At 35.1% G+C, this 23,027-nt stretch overlaps 1 protein-coding gene across 7 annotated transcripts in view; it reads right to left on the minus strand.

The window, feature by feature from the left end:
• TMPRSS15 (transmembrane serine protease 15) overlaps positions 1 to 23,027 on the minus strand; it is a 170,477-nt gene that overhangs the window by 3,086 nt on the left and 144,364 nt on the right. For 5 of the 7 annotated variants that reach the window (XM_077118756.1, XM_077118753.1, XM_077118752.1 and 2 more), the window contains 6 exons: positions 22,576 to 22,671; positions 18,267 to 18,316; positions 17,925 to 18,096; positions 5,487 to 5,665; positions 3,837 to 3,932; positions 1,647 to 1,786 (listed from right to left, as the gene is read on the minus strand). In XM_077118756.1, the coding sequence (XP_076974871.1) occupies positions 1,647 to 1,786; positions 3,837 to 3,932; positions 5,487 to 5,665; positions 17,925 to 18,096; positions 18,267 to 18,316; positions 22,576 to 22,671 (733 nt within the window). Of the gene's footprint in view, positions 1 to 1,646; positions 1,787 to 3,836; positions 3,933 to 5,486; positions 5,666 to 10,664; positions 10,820 to 12,402; positions 12,446 to 17,924; positions 18,097 to 18,266; positions 18,317 to 22,575; positions 22,672 to 23,027 lie in introns of those variants that run through there. The other 2 variants (XR_013158614.1, XR_013158615.1) reach the window with 2 other exon arrangements.

Here is a 23,027-nt window from a genome sequence, read left to right on the forward strand (position 1 = left end):
TTACTATTTTTGAGTACTTGCATTGGGCCTGGTAATATACTCAGTGCCTTACACATATTACCTCATTTAAACCTACTAATAATCGGTTTTAAAGGAAGGGTGAAACGAGAGCAGTCTTAAGCCCAGATTCCTTGCTCTTAATGCGTAGTGTTCCATGCTGCACCTAATAATTAATTATGACTCTAAAATCTAGCAGAATTTACTTATATTTCTTGAGTGCATATGGAGTTCATGGAGGTAAAGATGGCTAAATGATTTTCAGGTAGTAAGATGTTTTGGTCTTAAATGAGGGTAGCTTATGTGTAAAATTTCCCTTTTTTTATGATGGAGGTCAAAAGCTATTGCCACTCCAAATTTATTGCAATACTGACATTATCACTGCAGTAGGTACATGTTATTTCACCTTTGAAATAAGATGTAAAAGACAATATAAAGATTCTAGTAAAGAGGGTCCAGAGCCAGGATTCTGCTAGGCTATGGAGCAAATTCTTCATTCACCCCTCTTCTAGTGGTTAGCTCTACCCAGGTCATTTTTCATCCGGAAATTATTTCGGGTTACTGGATGCCTGGACAATAGTTCAGGGTTGAAACTTAGAGGCCCAGAGACTAAATTGGCCTCAAGATCTGTCTTGCTGTTGTTTCATGCTTGCTTGTTTGTTTTCAGTTTACAGTGGATTTTAAAGAATTTGAAAATAAGCACTTTTAGCTAAGACAAGCTGTCTCCAGGTTAACTTCAGGTCCACCACTCCCTGTTTTACCTGCCTGCCTCAAACATTCACACTTTATGCCTTGTCCCTAAGGATGTAAGATTTGTAACCCTTGTTCTTAAGCATTATTTTTTTTTCCTTAAACTTTTTGTTTTGAAATAATTTCAAACATACAGAGCAGTTGCAAAAATCATACAAACCCCATATGCAGAGGTCCAATATTCCCACCTCAGATACCCAGATCCACCAATTTTAACATTTTGCCATATTTGCCACATCATTCTATATTATCTCTATCTATCTACCTATCTATCTATCATCTATCTATCTATCTAATCTTCTTCATCATCATCTATTTATCCATCTCTTTCTCTGTCTCTATCTATCTATTTTCTGAACATTTGAGAGTGAGTTACACACATCATGCTTATTGAATACTTAATACTCACATGAACATCTCCTAAGAATAAGGATATTTGTTCACCTATAAACCACCTTCAGTATAGTTATCAAGTTCAGGAAATTTATCATTGATACAAAGCTTGCACTCTATTCCAATTTGTTTCATTTGTCCCCATAATGTCCCTTTGAGCCTTTTCTGTTCCATTTTTAGATCCAGTCCAGGATCATGGACTGCATTTAATTTTTGTCATTGCATCTTAGTTGCTCTTTTATTTTAAATTGGTAAATACTAGTTTTTTTGTTTTATTTATTTATTTTCTAATGCTGAGATCCACACTCAGCAGGACTATACAAATAGAACACAAAAGCAAAAAGTCAGAGTTGGCAAGAATTGTGTGTATGTATGTGTGTAAAAGTTGAGATAAAGATTATGGGGACTTGATGATTTCTGTACTTCTGAATCTTTGTTAAGCACTGAAGTGATTTACACAGCAAACACTTTATGGAAATGCAGTGTGAACAATTTTACATATTTACCTGACAAGAATCTATTCCTCCTTCTTCATAGCCTGCACATACCATATTTTCTGTAATGTTATATTCTGGCATCTGTTGTTGACATTTCTCATTTGATAGGAGAGGAACGTCAGCTTCCTGCAATATGTCTGCAGTAGGACCTGTTCAAAATAGATAATACAGACAACCAGTCAGAAATGATCAACACATATCAGTCTTGAATGAGCCACCATCAGTCTTATTTATTCCAACATTTCACTCTCATTATCGAGCACTGTGTGTTTATATAAAAGAACTAAATGCTAAACCTTGTGCTTTAAAGTACATAATAAAGCCCATCTGTGAATTTTACCAAATGGATACAGGAAAATACAGCTTTCTTTTCTAAGGGCTAGTGGGAATGGTGGATTGGACTAGATGGTCTTTAAACTTTTTCAGTAACTTTCAGCAGTTAGAGTATTGCTTGTGGAAAAAAAGCCCACCAGCACAAAGAATTTCATTCATGGAAATTAGCGATGGTTCAGAAATTCACAAGTGCTTTTCATTTGGCACCTGAGGAGGTGCTCCTGTATAACGGCATTCAACTTCTTTGTGGTGCTGTAGGCACTTTTCTAGTGGGAGTGTACTTCCATGCATTTTACAAATGACTCATCTACTGGAAGCATGGATCTCTGTTTTTTGAAATACTAATTCCAAGAGGGATATGAAACTAATGTCTTGTGTCCCATAAAAGGTACATGGAACTAATGTTTCGTGTGCCATAAAAGGTACATGGAAGACACTTTCCAATAGTTAGAACCTCTAATTGGTTCCCTAAGAGACGTAGAAGATTGGGGATAAGTTAGTCCACAAGAGGGCCTGTGTTGTTGCAAAAAAATCTCTCACCTCATTTCCAGTTAGGTCGAATCCATGTACTACAAAAAAGAAACCCAAGTAAACAAATAGGTGTGCGTGTAATTTAGGTGAAAAGCAGTGTTGTATGACCCACTGATGTGTTTGTAAATGTTTAACAACGATCTCTCCAGAAAAAAAAAAATCTCCTGACTATGTATAATCTGTCAATTGGCATGGCATGAACATTCCCACTGTATGTGATTTCAACATACCAGCATCCTAACTCAACAAGGAGTTGGAAGGGAAGGATATAGGCACAAATGGCTTGTGCCCACTGTTGCCAGTGGCTCCAGCAGCATACCAATGGATGACTTTTAAAGTTTGACAATGAATTTTAAGAAAGTGATTTGGAGAGGTTGTGGTGAAGGAGCAAAGTCAGCATCTTATTACCATCCATTCTACAAAGATAGATGGACTGGTGGACTTTAGTTTTATGAAAAACATAAAAGCCATTTTTTTTTTGCTTGTCTGTCAATAAAAACATTTGGTTGGGAAGATACAACTCTTGGGTAAGAAAATTTGAGTGGTATCACAATATTAAATATTTGTCAACATGAATTTCCATGAAGAAAATTGAGAATACACACACACACACACACACACACACAAACAAACATAAAGTATTTAAGTCAAGTTATTTTAAGTTTACTGACTGCTTTAATCTAACCAACGAATAGCAGCTTATCTCTTTCTAGACAACATGTTCATGGTTTTCCTAGATAATTATGTACCACACACAAAAAGGGGGAACCTGGGATTTTATGCAATTTAGTAGGTAGAAATTAAAAGGCATTGTTCTTAAAATTCATAAAAATTGCCATCATTCATTAAGTATAAATATGACCTGGCCTTTTATTCCTAAATGAAATTGATCTCAGATACATTTTTTTTTCTTGGCATCATACTACTCTTAGATGCTTTTAAGTCAATTAAATGTATATCTCAAGTAACAATAAGTAAATGTGAGCCAAACTTACTTAGCTCTTAAAAAAATACTCATTTCTCAAGTAATAAAGAGTTTAAAATTTTTGTTAGTAGATACTTTGTCTTTGGAAAGTCTACATTGTGATAGAAAATACAAAGTTTGATACAGACTTCTAAGAACGATTTCCATTTTTAAATTTCAAATTTAATAAATCATGACATTTTTCAAGTGAAGGAAATAAAGAATATACAGCTTTGATTTTAATATACTTTTTGTATAAGAGTGCATTTTTATAGTTTGAGTTGTAAAAAAATTTAAAAGTATTTAAAGGATCATGGAGCAGCATATTTTTTTCTTAGTGATTTTTTTTTTTTTTGAGGTTGATCATTTACCTTGATTGTCAGTCCTCCCCCAGCCGGCAATAGAGCAAGTCCTTCCTGGAGGAAATATTTGTTTTTTTTCTGGTAAACAAATAGGTTGCACATAATCTGAAGGAAAAAAAAGACACACATATGTTTATAATAAGTTTTATCAAAATTTAATCTATAAAACTTGGTTTTCATATTTTCTTGCCTGAACATTTTTTATATCAATCTTAGAATAAAGATATATTTCAGAGCAGAACCACTATGACAATGGTTTCGGTACCACTGGTGACCATTTAGGGTCTTCTGTAAGTCTCCTAATTATTTTTATAGTATAAACAATGTTTATAGCTGGAATTAATAATTTATATTTGATATTTAAACAATCATAGGACTTACCAGTGCAAGTTCTGTGGAATTCTTAGTTGAACTATTTTTCAAAGTCAATTAAGAGAAACTTAAGCAAATATTATGAGGCGCCTTTGATTTTCCCCAATTACCTCCCCATTAAAAAAGCTTTCAGGCGTTTGTTTTACAGGGCACTTCAGAAAACATTAACATTGGTCACTGACTTTTAAAGTCTTTCTGGAAGAATTTTCAAACCCTTTGACATTTATTTGTTCAGCACTCCTTTCGTGTAAGACTCATGACTGACACAAAGATGAATCAGAAACACTGCCTATCCTCAAGGACAGGGCTACACAATTAACCCTACAAATAATTCACAAGTGTGATAACACATGTGCACCCCAAATTCCATGAGAGCACAGAGATGCAGGCATTTTCTCTTAACTAGGAATTGGATATGTCTTCAGAGTAAAGGTTGGAGTTAAGGACAGCCTTTCAGGACATACTTTTCTCCTGGTGATTTCATGCAAATTATCCAGGTTTTGGAGAAAGTTTTCCATCTGCTATTCTACTAATGTTATTGAATCTCCTTTAAAAACTTCGTTCTATGGAAAACTTAATTCCAAATCACTTTGTTCATAGAGCATATCCTCTCTATATGTCCTACTCTAGCTTTTGTGGCACACGGATCTGCCTCTCTTTTACAGCAGAAGCAGAGAAGCCAAGCACAATAATTATATGACTTACATTCTCTGTGCTGTTCCTTTCAGTTTATTGTTATTGAGGGCTCTGCGAATTTTATTCTACTGATCAGCTTTCTAGAAAGATAAATTTCTTGATTGAATATGTTTCTCTCCATTTCCAAGTTACATCTCTTTCTTTCTGTCTTTTTTTTTTTTTTTTGCATCCGCAGGCACAGGAATCGAAAACCCACATGGCAGGAGAATTCTGCCACTGAGCCATTGTCGCACCGCCCAAGTTACATTTAAATTATAATGATTTCTGTAACTAATTATGCAACTTTTATGGACTATCAATGAATTGGCACTGATTATATATAAATATATTTTTTAATTAAAAAAATTTTTTTAAACATAACAACATACAAACACAAACATTTTTACTGTATGATCATTCCATTCTTGGTATATAATAAATAACTCACATCATCACATAGTTGTATATTCATCATCATGATCATTTCTTAGATCATTTGCATCAATTCAGAAAAAGAAATTAAAAGAAAAAAATTCATACATACCATACCCCTTACTGATTATATTTTAAATTAATTTGGACAGATTAGACAACTAAAGTGATTCCTTTTACCTGTGTAGTTCACATTAAATTCAAGGTGCAGCATGGCGATGTCACTGTCCTTTCTCCGCTTATTGTAATGTGGGTTTATGACAATTTGATCTATCAGCCGAGCCACTGCTTGAGAAGTCAGATTCGATGTCATATGAAGGCCCAAGATTGCTTTCCACTTAGACGGCTCTAAATTTCTCCTGAAGAGCATAGCAAAGAAGTATAAGGAACACTTTCCATCTAAAGCAGATCATTGCTAGAAATCTATGCGGTAGATATTTCAGAATTAAGAGTTTCCAACCTAAAATGTTCTCGGAATTCTCTTCAAGGTTCTCCTTAAAAAAAAAAAACTTCCTTTAGTTTTTTTTTTCTGATCACATCGTAGAGGAAGCCTTAATTAGATACTAATCTCCCCATCATTTAAATCATTTCTTCATCTCTATTTGTAGGTGGTAGTTCTCAACCCTGGCAGCTTATGAGAATCACATGGAGTGCTTTTAGATAATACTGATACCTGAATTCCCTCACCCAAATCTGACCTCAAGAGTGTGGGATAGAACTCGAGGATATTAAAAAAATAACTTTTAAATTAAAACTTCAAGTTTATGGAAATGGATTGCCAGGTTTGAGAAGCACTGCTTTAGATAGCAATGCATTGTGGGGATTATGCTTTGGTTCCGTGCTTCTTCAGACAATTTAGCAGCTGTTGGAGTAATTGAAGGAAGTCCAGAAGCAGCCTCATGCTTAGGGGGAGCTAATTTACATGGAGTTAAGGTAAGCAGTAAATTTGTTAAGATGTTGATAATCTAATAAATGCAATTGAACACTTTTTCATATGCAATGAATCTGAATCATTTTCATGGGCAATGTTGCCCATTGATAATGTATTGGTAAAGGATAATGCCTGTGCTGTATTGACGAATTAAATTGGACAGTATATTATAATTTGAAAGTGTGCAGGGACTCCTATGTGTACTGTTAGCCTATAACAGCTTCATGCTAAGAAATTACTGTTGAACAGCTGGAATTAAACTAATTAAGCTGTATTCACAATGAAGACAAAATTTCAATGACTGCACACTTTCAGCAGAGTTATTGATTCAATTCATTGGTGGTATAGTTGGTGAGCATAGCTGCCTTCCAATTCTTTTAGGTTACAAATGCCCAGCTTAACATGGTATTTCAAATATTAAAATCCAAGAACAAATACATATACAAATACATAAATGTCACAAAATTATTTCAATTCTACCTATCTTTTCATCCATTTGCCACTTTATTATGTTACATAAAGGATCATTTTTGTTCAAGTAGCTGCCAACAGGAACCAATGAACACCAAGCATCCAATAAGCATCCACTGGAAACCATACTAAGTTAAAACTTGAGGAAGTTTACCTAAGTGTTTTATGACCATAGAATACCTCCCAATTATTGAGGACCTACATTGTATATAACGCAGTGCCACTGACAGTGATATCATGTGTGTGTTATCCTCAACATAATGCTTTGATTTTTACAAATTGAACAGACTATAGTACTGATTGCTTAAATGGCAGGGCAGAGACTTGAGCTGAGACTGATTTTAGAGCCTGCACTTGTACCAGCATTCAGGGATGCCTCAGACAGCTATGAGCAGGGTTCTATGGGTGGGGTGAACATGAATGAAGGACTGGGGGGAAAAGAGGGAGAGATGAACCCAGCCACTGGGTCATCTGGCTCAGGTAAGGAAGGGTAACTCTGCTCTAAGTGGTTGGTGGCAGCTTCTTAAATGACCTACATGCTGGGCCAGGAGGTGCTTATGGTGCTGCAGAGACACTCTTTCCTTGTGAAGAAGCCCTATGACTTTCCCTTTTCCAGGTTGGAGGAATCAGGACCATAGCCAAGACAGACATTGGAAATTTCAAACATGATGACTGTATCCCACTCCTACTGTCCCAAGGGGCTCCCCTGCCCACTGTAGCCCAGGGAGAAGGGTTGAAGTGATATCTCTTCCCTGGCATCCTGTCTCTGATCTTCCTTCTCTACCAAATTTTGGGGCAAGTTTTCCTAAAGCTCAGCTGTTCATAGTTTTTGCTTGATTACTGTGACTGTTAGAACTGAGGTAACAGTTAAACACATTTTTTTAAAGGACTCGATGATGTTAAACAATAATTTATTGATTTACTCAATAGTAAAAAAAAGATCTTGCAACTGCTCTAGCGTGTGCTCCCTAGCTTGCCTTTAATACGGTGAATAAAATGTGTATAGAATTGGGCATGTTTCAGAATGTGTCATAGGCACAGACTTTAATAGGGCCCACAAATATCTCCTGAAAACTACTTAGATGTAGGTAATTAAATGCTTGCACTCTCAAAAGCTCAAATATTTGACTCACTAAGTATTATATCTGAGAAAAACAATATTTCTGAAAATTTTACCATTAATTGTATAAATATAAATGATATTACTTTTCAATAATAACTTAAAAATTGCTCAGAGTATTGCCTATCATATAGATTCCCTTTTGAAGTTTGTAGAATGTATTTAATTATCAAACATGAGTGTATTGTTTCCCTAAATGCATTCTACATATTTTAGCTTCAGAAACAATCATATTGGAAGACAAGAGATGTATATGCAGTATATTTATTAAAGATTTAAATAAATGTTAACTTAAGGCAATTGAAAGAGCTGCTAAATTCCCAAATTCTTATCTCTTTTGTAAGTATCGCACTCTGTCCAAGAATGAAATATAGTTATCAACATAGCATAGTTTATAAGTAACATGAAGTATAGTAATCAACATTTCCTCTCATTATTTTAAAGTTTTGAGTAGACAACCAATCCAAGAACTACAAACTGTGAAAATTGTATATGCATATTTTGAACTACTGTTCTAATTAAATACAGTTTAAAGCAATGTAATTCTCTCTCATACATTCTTAATGATTTTCAAAGTTGTTACTATCTTGCATGGGAAACAGCCTCTTATTTCATGTTTTCATTTTTGCAAAATCTATAACTACTATTATATGTAGTAAATATCTACCGATGTTTAAATTTCTCTTTCAAGTCTTGTTCCACGATCCATTCTGTGTCTATGTATTTAAACTCCCAACCACAAACCTAATACCAGCTGAAGCCACTGATATTATATCCTGTAGTAATTTCATAGTCTTTCTTCAGTGAAAACAACTTGCAAATATATATTATAGTGGAAACTCTATTGTTTATGTAAGCCACCTGAGAAATTCCTAAAATATTCAGATTCCCAGTTTCCGCCTTCAGAGGTTCTAATGTGGTAGGCTGCTGTGGGACCAAGGAATCTGTTAATTTATAATCACTGTTGGGATGTTTGTTGCACAATGCAACTCCTTCCTTGTTTTTCCATTTACTCAAATCTGAGGAAGGGGAGAAGGAAGGCATCAGAGAAAGCAATTGAGAGGGAAATGATATTTTCAAGAATTTCTTGTCTCAAAGTATTACATCCTAGCAAAGCAGGAAAAAAAACTATGAAACAGAAGCAGTTGGGGATGAGAGAAAGAGATAACCTCATTGGACAGGCAAGCCATGATCCAGCAGAAGGTAAAGATGGCAGAAGTATGGAAACTTGAGCCACAATCAGCAGAGATTGAGTAGAGCATTCGAGGTACCTAGGAGCCTGCCTTTGGAGAACTTGACCATATTTCTACCGCTTTCTACAAGATTCACCTCATGAATCTACATGTCCAAGCAAAATATTGATTCTAGTAGCAAGAGAAAGAGAGGTTCATGTGGGGAGAGCAGAAAGACACACATTTCTGATCTCTGTAACAGCAAAGGCTAGTACAGTACCTGGCACAGATAGGGACTCTATATATGCTGAAAGGGATGGAAATAAAAACTAATGCTATGTGCTTTTGTGCTAATATGCAAGTAACTTCACTGCACTGACCATTAGGATTTCCATTTGTAAGTGGGATTCTCAGTGAAGTAGAAAGCAAAACATGGTAAGATAATTAGGATAGGGCGACACAATAAGTTAAATGGAAAAAAATAATCAATAGAAACTCGTAACTCTAAAACCCGTAACTATCACTACCAAAGGTGGCTCAACAGCAACCACAGCATATTTGCCCACTGCAAACACTAACCTTTACCTCCAGCCCACTGCTTTTAGGTCTCTATTCATATTTTCTTCTGAATGGAACAAGGATTCCTAGGAGGTCAGCCAATTCCAATTTTTTGAGGCAAGTACAAATCAGGCTGCCTTAGAAATATGTTATTGCCAGAGAATAAGAAGCTTTTCAAGAATATCAGGGACAATTCTAAAAGAACAAAGGAGCTAGATTAAGTGGGATAATAGTGACCAAGAGTTAATAGTTTGGGTATCATGTAATGATGATAATAATTACCTATTAATAAAATATTTATGGAAGGACATGGGTCCATATGAAATCAAAAGAGAAACTTAAAAAGTGTACGAAAGATAGTTGCATTGTAAAAGGAGGGTGGATAACTAGGCAAAGTTATCTATTCCTTTTCATAAGCAAAGAAGCACATACATGCAGGGATTTAATTCTTTAAATCTGTTTTAAAAGAATAGCTATATGCTTACTAATTTAAGTGTAAGTGAAGAGAAGGACAGGGAACCAGGAGTAAGCCAGATAACCCTCAACATCTTTTGACTAGTAAATTTTTCCAAGAAACTTAAGGAAACATCTTTGAACAACTTTCTTCACTTGATTTCCAAGACCCTCCACACATTTGTGACTTTCCTATGATCTCTCTTCCGGTTCATTATCAGTATTTATTTCCAGAACTTTTTCTTCTTTTCAAAAATAAAATATCAGAATAGTCCAGGGCTCTTCTTTCAGTTTTCTCCTCTTCTCCAGCTATATTCATTCCATAAATGATTTTATCCAGTTCCCTGACTTTAATACCAGCCATATACTGAACACTCCCATATTCATATTTCAATTCTTCTCCTCTGAACTTGAAAACCATACACCCACGTGACCATTGGTCATTACCACTTGCATGTCAATCAGGAAGTAACCATTTTTATATATTAAAATCAAAAAAATTTTTTCCATTTCCAATCCTGTTTTTTTCCCCATCATTTTCATCTTAGTAAGTGATAATAATACTCGGCCTGTGGCTTAAACCCCAACACTCGATTCTTTTCTTTCTCTTATTTCTCACCTGCAAGCCCTTAGGAAAATCAGATGGCTCCTACCTCTTAGGACTTACTCATGGGATCCGGCTGCTTGTCCAGCTTCCTTTAGCCTTGATCCTCAGGCCAACATTCTCTCTTTCTTCCTGGGACCCCTGACTCCAGTTCTACTTCTTCCCTGCAGTTACATAGCTGCAGTAATGTCTGCAGATGGTTACCTGCAGAGAATTAGATAATGGCTCCCTCCTGTCCTCCCAAGGCTTTCTCATCCCATTCTCCCTGGCCCACTAAGTCTTCACCGTGGTCTATGTTCTGACTCTGCCTACATCTCCAGTCTTTTTCTTAGTTTCCTATTGCTGCTATGAAAAATACCTCTAGTGTACTGGCTTAAACCAGCACAGGTTTAGTATCTTACAGTTTGGAAGGTCAGAAGTTCTAAAATCAAGGTGCTCTGGAGGCTCTAGGGAGAGCTGTTTTCTTGCCCTATCCATCTTCTAGAGGCCTCCTGTGTGCCTTGACGTGTGGCTCCTTTCTTACATAATTCTGACCTCTGCTTTCCTCATCATGGGCTCCTTCTCCAACTCTGACTCTTTTATCTTCTTCTTTCCTTTATAAGGACCCTTGTGTTCACATTGGGGCCTTTCATATAATCCAGGGAAATCTCCCTATCACAAAATCCTTAATGCAGTCACACCTGCAAGGTCCCCTTTGCCTTGTAAGTCACAGGTTCTGGACAAAAGGGCATGATATCCTTGGGGGGAGGCACTATTCTTTATAATACACAGACCTACCTAATTGCCACCCCGAGAGCATCAGAGTTTTCTGTTCCCTCCACAGTAGTTTGCATCATTTTCTTCCTCACTTCTTTAGGTCTTTCTTCAATTGTCATTTCTTCCGTGAGGCTCTCACCAACCACCATATCCAAAACAGCCCCCTCTTGTTCCCATTTCTCTCTTTCTGATTACACTATTTTCATGTTTCTTTATTGCGTTTATCACTCATCCATATAAAATACTTATTTGAATGTTATACTTTTCTACCCTATAATGTAAGTATTGTTAGGATGAGGATGTTGTTACAGAACTTAGAACAATTCCTGGCATGGAGTAAGTGCTCAGGAAATATTATTTTATTGCATAAATATGTGAAAAACAGGAACCAATCTAAGAGCAGGAAGGAATGAGCACCACCAGTGGTTAAGCGTAACAGTCAGATAAAAATGGGAGCTGTATGTCAAGACACATCTCTACAACCTGTTACACATAATAACTAAGAAGAGTGCTCAGCAGCGGGATTCAAAATTGGTTCCAAAAGGAAATGTTTAACTTCAGAGATCAAAATTGGCAATAATACTTGTAGGTGGACCAATAATTGTAATGACATATTTACTAATAAGTATGGCATTAAAGTAGTGATAGTCTATTATTAATGTCTATATCAGAAATGGGTTACATAATATAGTCCAAGAAAGATTAAAAAATAATTTTAAGGGGAGACACCAGTTAGGAAATTGATAAAAAAAAAAAAACCTATGAGAAAGGCATAAAGTTAAAAAGTCTTAGTAATATAATATGAAAATTGTAACTATCCAAACATGACTAGTAGCTCAGACTTGAAATATCTTACACAAGCAACAAAGCCCTTTGCCCTAACCAAAAATCAGTGTCACTAACCTAATCATGAAATCTCTACTGGCCTAAGGAAATGTTCTTTATCTTTTTGGTCTGCAAAAATTGCAGTATCTTGAAAAGGTATCACAGCATTTCTGCAATTTGAAGTTAATATAGATAATATATTTTACCTGCAGAAGATCAGAGTTTTTCTTTTGCCCCCAAATCAGAGAACTAGGCAGAACAATAGAGAAATGAATTAAACCCTGATGTATATTTTCACAATAGGTTTAATCGGATGTGAAGTAACTTTTTTAAATTAGTTCATTTGTGTAGGTTCTGTGTCCTATTTAAAGTGTTTGAGGCATTTAAAAGAATTCAAATTTTAAATTGTAATTGCAGTAACAAAAATGATATTATTTTATAATCTATGTGTAGACAATTTAAAAATTGGCTTTCACAGTTTTATTAGTTATACCTGTTTAATGAATTTAACACTAAATAAAGTGTTAATAGAAGTATGCATTTTTCACCATACCCTCAAATACTTCTCATATATGAAATAATTTATTCAGGAATATTAACACCTGTTTCAAGACATTATTTCAGTAAGAAAGGAGGTGATCCATGTGATGCACTTGATCAGCTCTGAAGAGCTCATTCGAAGAATGGATGATTGGCAGGAGGCTCCTCTAAGGCTGATTTCATCACCGCTATATATCTATTAAACATGAATCCAACTGTAATTCTATAAGTGACTGCTTACCCATATGGCTGAATAGTGGTTGCCTCTGGAAGCAGGAATGGCAAATGACTGGGAGAGGGTATAAATCAACTTTCTTTTGGGTCACACAGTGTATGCATCTTCAACTCTCATCAGATTTTACCCTTAATATTATGCATTTTATTGCATATACATTTTACTTCAGGAAAAAAAAGACCGTGCAACAATACTGAAATCTAGTCGTTAAGACTGCTTTACACAGTGATATGAGTTAGTAATTCTGAAGTTGTTTTTAGGGTTCGAAGCTTGAGCAAATAAGTAAATATATTGTGGGTAATATGAACAAGGCTTCTCATTGTTGGAGATGGGAGTTGCAAATATAGAAGAGGGCGAGAATAGAATGTACCTGTGGGTATTTGATTTGAATTGAAGGTATTATTTTGAGTTTATATATATATATATATATATATATATATATATATATATACACACACACACATATATATAGCTATGTTTATCCATTGAAAGGTTCTAGGAGTGAGGATACTCAACAGGGGCAATGAGAATGAAAGATTTTGTCTTATGCAATGTAGAAGTAACTAATATTAGTTAAGTGGAACCAAGATTTCATGTAGAAAAGGCTGAAGTGAGGGCTAGGACAGGGAAAGCACAAGATAAACTTGGAATATTTTATTTCACCAGAAGATAAAGAAATTGTCAAAGAAGGTGGATATATCAAGATGGCTATAGGAGCAAGTTTGATAATTTTCACTTTGGCTAAATTGGAGACAAACTGAATCAGTTAATATTGCAACATAATGAGTAAAATAACCCATTAAATGAAATAAAAGTCCAAGAGTCTATATTGATATAAAAATCAATGAAAAAATTTAAAAAATGGGGGGTGGGTAGGAGAAAACCTCTTCTTTACTATAAAATTCAAACTAATAAAAAAGAAAAAATGAAAGAATGATGGAGTTAAATTGTCATCAATAGATAATAAAACTAATGGTTGAAAGTTTGATGAGGAACAGGATATTTACATTCTCAACGTATTTCATTACAGATTATTTAATTCAGTACATGCTCCACAACAGATATTCAGTGGAGGAACTGAAAGACACCACCTTAATTAGGTAATCAAAGCCAGTGTCACAAAAATGTAAACACAGACATCAAGTGACTTCTGAAAAAAATGTGCTGAGGAGGAGCAGCACTTCATTGGTATTCCTATTCTAAAATGTGTAATCAGAATCTAATTCTGAAGAAAGTTTAGACAAACTCAAATTGAAGGACTTTCTACAAAATAATTAGCCTCAATTCTTCAAAAATATGAGACAAGAAGGGCAGAAGGGATGAGGAACTATTATAGATTAAAAAGATTAAAAGGGCATGGCAACTAAATACAATGCATTATCCTGGACTTATTCCTGGTTGGCAAACATAAAAACACACAAAGCAAATATGTTATAAAGGAAATATATGGAACAATTGACAAGAATGAATACATACTGTGTATTAAGTAATTGAATTACTGTTAAAATTCCATGTTTGGCTGTGTTTACATAGGGAAATATCCTTGTTTTTAGTAAAAATACACTGAAATATTTAAGGGTCACAATATCTACTATACTGTTTCATAGTTCAAGAAAATGCAAACATCTCCAAATATGGAGAGAGATACTGACAAAGCATACAGCATAAAATGTAAACAATTGACAAATCCAAGAAAAAGTATATAGTAGTTCCATGCACTAGTTTTTCAACAGTTCTGCATTTTTGGAATTATATTAATATAAGAACTTTAGAAAATATATGTATTCAGTGTCTACTCTGCAATCTTGCATTCTTCATTCAAAGAGTTTTCCAATGCAGGAAAGCAGTGCAATAAAAATTTCGTTGTACTTTTGTATGAGTCACAGTTTGCAAAAACATTATAACGGCTCGATTTTGTCCTGCCAACCACTCTAGTAGTTGTATGTTCTTGTGACCATGCTATGGATGAAGAAACCAAAACCCAGAGAGACCAGTCAGCTTGTCTATAATCACATATGAGGTCAGTAACATAGGACAAAAATACTGCTTGCTGGTTCAAGGTCAACCTTGATCTTTAAATCATAGCAAAGTTGGTCCATACTCTTCAAAATCCCTCTTTTAGGGTTGGAAAATGAGACAAATCATGGATAGAGGAACAGAACAGTCACAGATATATTTAGAACCATCCAATACTGAGGCTGAGAGATAGGAATGGAGGTATTAATTATAAGAAGGAAGGCAGGAGAAGAGCTGTCCAATTAAACCATTCTAGCCTCATGCAGGTTATAACACCTGGAAGAGGTTTGTGCTGAAGACAAGCCAATTGTGTAGATTTCAGCAAGTTCCTTGATCTCAGCTATTCTTTTTATTAGGAAAGACTTTCACGGCACAAGTCTAGGATTTTAAAAAGACAAGTAACAGGCAACATTAGCACTTGGTAAAATTATTTTTTCACTCAGGCTATATATAAAATATATATTATTCTATATTATATGATTATATATATATAATATTTGAAACTTTTCTGCTTTGTTAGAGACATCAAGTAGAAAGCAAGGGAACTCTGGGCACCTAGAGAAAGGAGAAATAATGTCTTTGAGTACAGTGTATACAGAAAGTAAAATGCAACACTGGGAATGGTGCTGATAGTTCTGAATTCATTACAGTTTTATTATAGCTTACTTTTGTTTGCTTATGTTCAAATTGAAACTGTGAAAAGACATTTTATGTCTTATATAACTGAACAAGTGTTTATATTAGATGAAACTGCTTGCCAATTTTTTTTTGTTATATTTGTGGTTTGAAAAATATTATATTGATATCCGTGACCTATACTAAGTACATCCACAAGGTAGATAATTGAAAGATGTCACTAATATCACTGCAAGGCTGGTGACATTTAGAAAGCAAGTGTTCTTCCAAGAACATCAAACAGTAGAATTTACCAAATCCTGTTTAACACAGGAGGTTTCTACTGTGTATGCAACAGGAAGCATGAATCTTTAGCTAAAAATACCCTTTAGTTGTAACACAATCAGGATATAGTTGTTACCCATTTGTGTCATGCCCAAGGCAGGGAATATGCGTAGGCAAAGGTTAAGCAAAGGATGGGCAGATTGATTGCTGTACATATTTGTTATGGTATGGTTAAACACAAATTAAAATCTAATTATTAGAAGGCAGAAAAGCCAAGAAGGGACACTTTAGGTATGGCTGAGTGTAGTAGTTAGGTTCAGGGGTCAACTTGGCCAGGTTATGGTGCCTAGTTGTTCTGTTGTTGTGGACTTATATCATCAGCACGTGAAATTCATCCATGAATGATTACATCTAGGGTTGGCTGAGGGCAGACCTTCTGCAATGAGTGAAGTTTAATTTAATTAGCTGGAGGTTTAAAAGGAGTCAAAAGAGAGAGAAACAGTTGAGTGCAGACCAGCAGAGCTCAGTTTGGATCTCAGAGCCAGCTCAGACCCAGACATTTGGAGATGCAGAGAGGAAATGCCCCAGAAATAAAGCTGTTTGAACCCAGAAGTCAGAGAGAGGGCCAACAGACATAGCTGTGTTCCTTCCCATGTGTCAGAGAAACCCAGACAAAATCTAGCTGCCTTTCCTCCAAGGAACAGTAAATTTGTAACTGAATATTTATTTAGTTTATAAAAGCCAGTCCAACTCAGCTATATTGCATTCTGGCAGCTTTAGCAAACTAAAACAAAGAGCCTGTATTTTAAGCACACAGATAAAAGTGGACAGAGCTTTAAATATAACTGAGAACAGCAAGGATACTAATCTGTTCTGGTCAAAGGTTGCTAATCTTCATGATTTAGGATTATGCATTTGCATCTACCCTCACTCTGGTACAATGGTCCTTTAGGCATATGCTGAATCCTTTAACGCTTATTCTCCCTAAACTTCCCTATTGCTCAAAAAACTTCCATAACCCTCTAAGTGAGGCAATTTGTCTATATTGACTGAAGATAATGTCAATGTCTGATTGGTCAAGAGAGTTAACGCTTACAACCAGATTAGCTACACTGCCGCTCCCACACTTGAGCACATATGAGTTCTTTCTTCAGAGATTCTGGATGCTGGTGAGAAGAGGCTCATCCTACTTCTTACAGGTAGATTCATTCTCTGGAGGTCTCTCTTACTCACCTAGTTGCAGGATATCAGCTCTAGGTCAGGGGTCAAGAATCTCCTTTGAGGAAGCTATACTTTTTATGACCTAATTTAGAACTGCTGGAATATGACTACCTAAAGAGGTGCTTCTTTCATGCAGAAATAGAGAATTAATATGGTCTTGGGTTCAAGATCATTTATTTTCTCCTCCTTTTATGCTGCCCTGCCCACCCACTCTATTCCTTCCCATGGTATTGTTTTAGGAATGGCTGCTTCTAGAGGAAGACGATAAATCCTAGAATTCAGCATAACTTTGTCATATTAATTATGTTGCAAAAGAGGACTTAGGTATGGTTGATGGTTCTGAATTTTAGTTATAGTTAACATCAAAGTAGATATGACTTGAGAACTAAGTAAGCACTTTTCTCAAAATTCACAAATAGGGCTTACATACGAATTTTATACACAACCCATTTGTAACTTGAGGGCTACCTATGAATGCTTTTTGATATTGACAATTTGCTGGTGATAAATAATGACCTAACTGAATGATATCCAGCAGCTTATATATAAATTCTAATTTTACACCCTTAGATGCTTACCTTGTGAATGGGTAAAAATTTAAATTGTTATTTCTGTAAGAAACAATACTTCATACAAGTGTCTAATGAAGAATGTTTTCTTTTAGTTGAACTTTCTATTTTTAAATATGATTTTAATGGGATTAGCAGTAGCATTTCTCTGATGGGGTGATTTTGTGAAGCTGCATGAAACGAGATACTAGGCAGTGTCTGCTGCGGTGACTTGGTTTGGGAACCGACACTGGGACTTAACACTCACCCATACATGCAGTGCGCTGCTGACACCAGCCAGCTGCTGCTGACGAGGGACGCACCACAGAGCAGCTGGTCATTATAATACAGAGCAGCAAGCCAGGGCCAGGACCCCTCTTTCGCATTATTTCCTCCAACAATTTTTGGACTGACTTGAGCCACCAGTTTTTCCCCACATGCTATTGAAATAAGAACATATATTTTATTTTGGTGGGTCTCTTCAACCAAAAGGAAATCCACTCATGAAAAGTGAGTGGGTCACTACAAAATTACTTCAGAAAACATACACACTCTATTCTGAATTTTAAACTGAAGGCTTGGAAGAGATTATGTCAAAATATTTACTTACATTTGTGGTTACATTGTAACTGAATCAGGGAATCCTGTAAACACTCTTTACTGTAATAGAAGAACAATTATATTTCAAAATCCACGTTTTGAGTATTTTAAAGTAAAATACAGCATATCTTTTCTTTCTTTTTTCTACTAAAACTGACTTTTTAACCCAAATGTATTATGTTAAAAAGCAGTGAGACTGAAGTATGTAGCAGAAAAGTCCTGATTAGAAATCAAATATACCTGGGCTCACATTCTAACTCTACCATGTATTCTTTGTGTGATTTGGGGCAAGTTGCTCAATGTCTCTGAGACTCAGTTTTCCTACCCATAGAATGGGGTTAATACTTAGGTACTTTATTAGAAATTTGTGAGAATTAAAAGAAATAACTGCAAGGCAATTACTACTGTGCCTTATAATGATAAATGATGTAAACACTTGATAAATGCTAGCTATTGTTATTTTGCTGGACTTTTCCTTGGATTCCAGCATTATATAATGCAGAAAGTACCACTGTATTGGTAAACCAACAACTACTTATTTGGTGTATAACATTGCATGCCAGGCTGTGTGCTTGATGCAGGAAACTCAAGGATGCACAAATCATGAGTCCTGTTTCAAAGGAGGCAGATTTGAAAACAGCCAAATATAAACTGTATTGTAGGTATACACCATATAAAAATACCCTTTAAAAAATTTGGATACCAACTTTTTACAAATGTCAAGCATTCCATTTCCCAGAAAAAAGTAAACAAAGAAAATGTGCTTCGAAATGTGTTATGCATAGCAACCACTAGAGATCAGTATAATACAAGGAATTAGAGTACTTTTCCACGATGCATTTCCTAATGCAACTAGCAGATATTGGTCACGTTAAAACATATACATAATTTTAATGATTTATATTTATATATTTAACTACATATAATTGTGCATGTTACCTAGTTGCTTGAATGTTTAGGAAAATAAAATTAAAAACAAAAAACAAGACCAAGATCTATGTGAGATCTTGAATAGAATCAAAGCAATCTGGTGTTTCCGGAACGTACATAGGGTTGTCATCAGATGCATCCATGCTGTCTGCTTGACATACCCTTTAGGATACAGGATAATTTTGATTGAAATATAAAGAAATATACTTACATTTGATTAATTTCCAATATGTATGTATGTATGTATGTATGGTTTTCTATGTGGATAAAGATTTATCAGTAAGTATCTATGACTCCCGAAAGATGAAACCTCAATTAACTCCTCTTCTGTTATCTACTTGTGATTGACAGATGAAATAATTTCCAAGACGTGGCAATGTGCTGCCAAACTTCCTCCAATCTCTTTCTACATCTACAGTACTCATCAAGGAAAATACATATTCAAAAATGGCTCATTTTTCTGGGGTAATTTCAATGGTTTTTAGAAAGATTAAACAATGCTTACTATTTTGTGGTACGTATAAAATTGATGAAAAGTTAATACATTTTAGAATTTCTTTTAGCAAGCACAGAAAAATGTCTGGTTAACAGTTAACCACAAAATCACTATGAACTTCCATATATTCTATGAATATTAGTTAATCACATTTTCATACATAAATACACACATATGGTGTAGAAGAGTTTAATCTCTGGTCAGAATAAGCAGTATATTCACATTTTGTCCAGGTATATCTAGAAAGATTGGTGAGAAATAGGATAAAGCTCCCCGCTCTGGTCCCTCTGGTCCTGGAATAAGAACCAGGTTAGCCCTCCATAACGGAAGAAAGACTGAACCGTGATTCTGGGTCTTTCTCACAATTTATGCCCAACAAGCGTGACCTTTGTTCTTGTTGCAAAGACCAGAACATTCTTGCTTTCTCTCTTCTACAATTGCTAATTGAAGTGAGCCCTTGTAGAAAGCTGCCGCCTTGGGGAATTTAGATCATAGTGGGTTGGAGTGTAAGGGTGGCAGGCTTAGGAGTCAGACTTGGGTTAGAATCCTGACACTGCCTACTAGGTTTGTGAACTTGTGCAGGTCACTCATCAACACAGAACTTCCATTTCCTCATCCTTGCAGCGGAGCAGTAGCTCCTAGGTCTTAAAGCTTTTGCATGGACTGGAAATCACCTGTGTAATTTCCTGCCACAATGTCCACACATGATAGGTGTCCAATAAAGTTTTTTGGTAAGCACTTTATATCTTGTATTTAGCACTGTGCTTAGAACATAAAGTTGCTCAATAAATAGTGAGTCAAATTTCTAATGATTTCTAGAAGTAGAGTTGAAGTGACACAAAGAATTGGCAGAAAGGGGAGCCTAGTGCAGGCAGTTACATGAATTGTATAACATTTCCAGTTATATCCAGTCAAACTGCTGGCATCACTTTGGGTGGTCCTTACCCAGTGAAGAGAAAAGGCAGTCTGATTCTTGTATTTGCCTCATAATAAGAAAAACAAATGAGGCTCTAGGTTAACTGTTTTCGTTGTTGGAAGATTATCTTTCCTGACATCCTATTTTTTACTTATTTTTTATGATGACATTAGAGTTGAGAGAATTTTCAAAAGTACTATTCTTGGGGGGTAGAAAACTTAACCATCTGTGTAATCAATCAATCAATCAATCAATCAATGTATATGTGTCTTATTTTCAGCCAACCCAGCACAATATTTCAAATACAGGAAGGGATTAAGGTCATTTAATTAGCTGGCTTATTGACGCAATGAAGGGTTAAAGCATCTATCTATCTATCTATACATATATATACATATATTTTTTTTCTTTTTACATGGGCAGGCACTGGGAACCAAACCTGGGTCTCTGGCATGGCAGGCGAGAACTCTGCCACTGAGCCACCATGGCCCGCCATAAAGCATCTATATCTATATCTAAAAATGGTGGCTTTTTCAAATAATATGACACATTTAATTGTAACATCAGTGGCATTTTGCTAATAATCATTGAATAACCTAGTCCTCTGAAATGTGCTTTTAATTTAGATGGATGGTTTTAAGATTCTTTCTTTGTTCTTTTTCTTACTTATTCTTGCATATCTACAGGATATAAATAGAAGAAATCCTTAATGTACAAGCTGCTTTAAGCTCTTTAATTGTAATTTAAATTTAGATATGCCTTGTAGAAAGGAAATCTGGAAGCTTGCTTTCTTACTTGCAGATGTTTTGCTTCACCCCGAATGAGGCTAACAATATCAGTCAGGGCCCACTAAATATTCATATAAAACATTCAACTGGAAATAGAGTGCTTTGATTGGTACTAAAATCACTCCTGTGCCAATGTGTTTTACCGGAACTCACAGAAATGTTAACTGTTTACAAGTAGCTGGATAGTTATATAAGTTCATGTTTTTCACTATTAAGCATATGTAATACAAAATACTATAAGCTAGTATACCAGAAATTGAATCTTAAATCCTTGTTCCTGTTATGGCTTCTTGCTTTTACTTTTTTCTCACATATACTGGCCTTTAATAGAACTGTAAAATTCAGAAGCCCACTTTTAACAAAAAAAACACCATTAATGCATTTAACTGTGTGTTAATTAAATGACAGGTAAAATGATATAATCAAAGCTAAAACAGATATTTGGATTCACGACAGACATCACTTTAAAAAATCGAATAAAGCCTATAAAGGTAAACCTAATTTTAAAGAGCAAAAGAGAATATGTAGATACAACTGGAAGCCTCCTTTATTAGAAGCCTCCTGCTTTCCAATAGTTTCCACACTGATCAGTTTTAATGACATTTCACAGAGTTTCTATACCATAGTTTATTAAACCTTTCTCCTGTTGTGTGTAATTCTCTTCTGAAAAGTGCATATTGTCTAAGAATAATGTGGCAAAAGGATTCTTCAGTGTTTACCCTTCAAAATTCATGTTCTATTTGTTGAAAAGGAGCAAGGCAGAGTAGAAGATATCTTGATATTATGATTTCCCCCCCTTTTTCTCTTCTTTACTCTCTTTAGTCTAATCATATTGAGCCTATTTTATTCCAGGTCTCACAATTTGTCTGTATAGCATTCCACAGTTTGTAAATCTGAGGACAAAGGTAAAAGAGGTTTGGAATTTATATTTATTGAATCCCTATCACTGTGGAAGATTACGTATACAATATCTCATTTAACCTTCTTATCATGTCTATAAGGGTTAGGCAGTGTTATTGCATAGGATCAGTTAGATACTATTTGAGATGATCTGAAAAATTAAAGAAATCAGATAACTTTCAAGATTATAAGGCCAGTAGGTGGTAGGAGTCAAATTTGACTGGTTTCAAAATTCTATCTTCCTTCCAGTCCACATACAACTCGTCCAAGAACAGATTTTGGTACCTACCTGGGTGTTAGTATTAAGCTACCACTAGGTGCCATGTTTAATTTTACAAATGGTCCACCTTCAGTTGAGAAGATTGGCATTGATGAGTTCACACTCCTAGGGAAAAAAACAAATAAACAAACATTGACTATTGAAAAAGCAGACAAAAAAACAGACACTACATAGCTGTGAACAATGAAAGAAATTATGGAATTTTATACTAAAAGATTAACATTTTAATATAAAACTTCAAATATTTTGCTATCTAAAGATATTGCAAATCAATAGAATTATCCATAATCTCATGAAATATAATTTCAATTTTTGCATAATACCTCTACACCTTGTTTGTGTTAAAATCATTGTACATATCATTTTGGTGTCTGATTCTTTCATTTGAGTTTTCTGCTTTCCAATAGTTTCCACACTGATCAATTTTAATGACAACATTTCACAGAGTTTCCATACCATAA

This window comes from Tamandua tetradactyla, chromosome 10, assembly GCF_023851605.1.
Source record: "Tamandua tetradactyla isolate mTamTet1 chromosome 10, mTamTet1.pri, whole genome shotgun sequence".
NCBI lineage: Eukaryota > Metazoa > Chordata > Mammalia > Pilosa > Myrmecophagidae > Tamandua > Tamandua tetradactyla.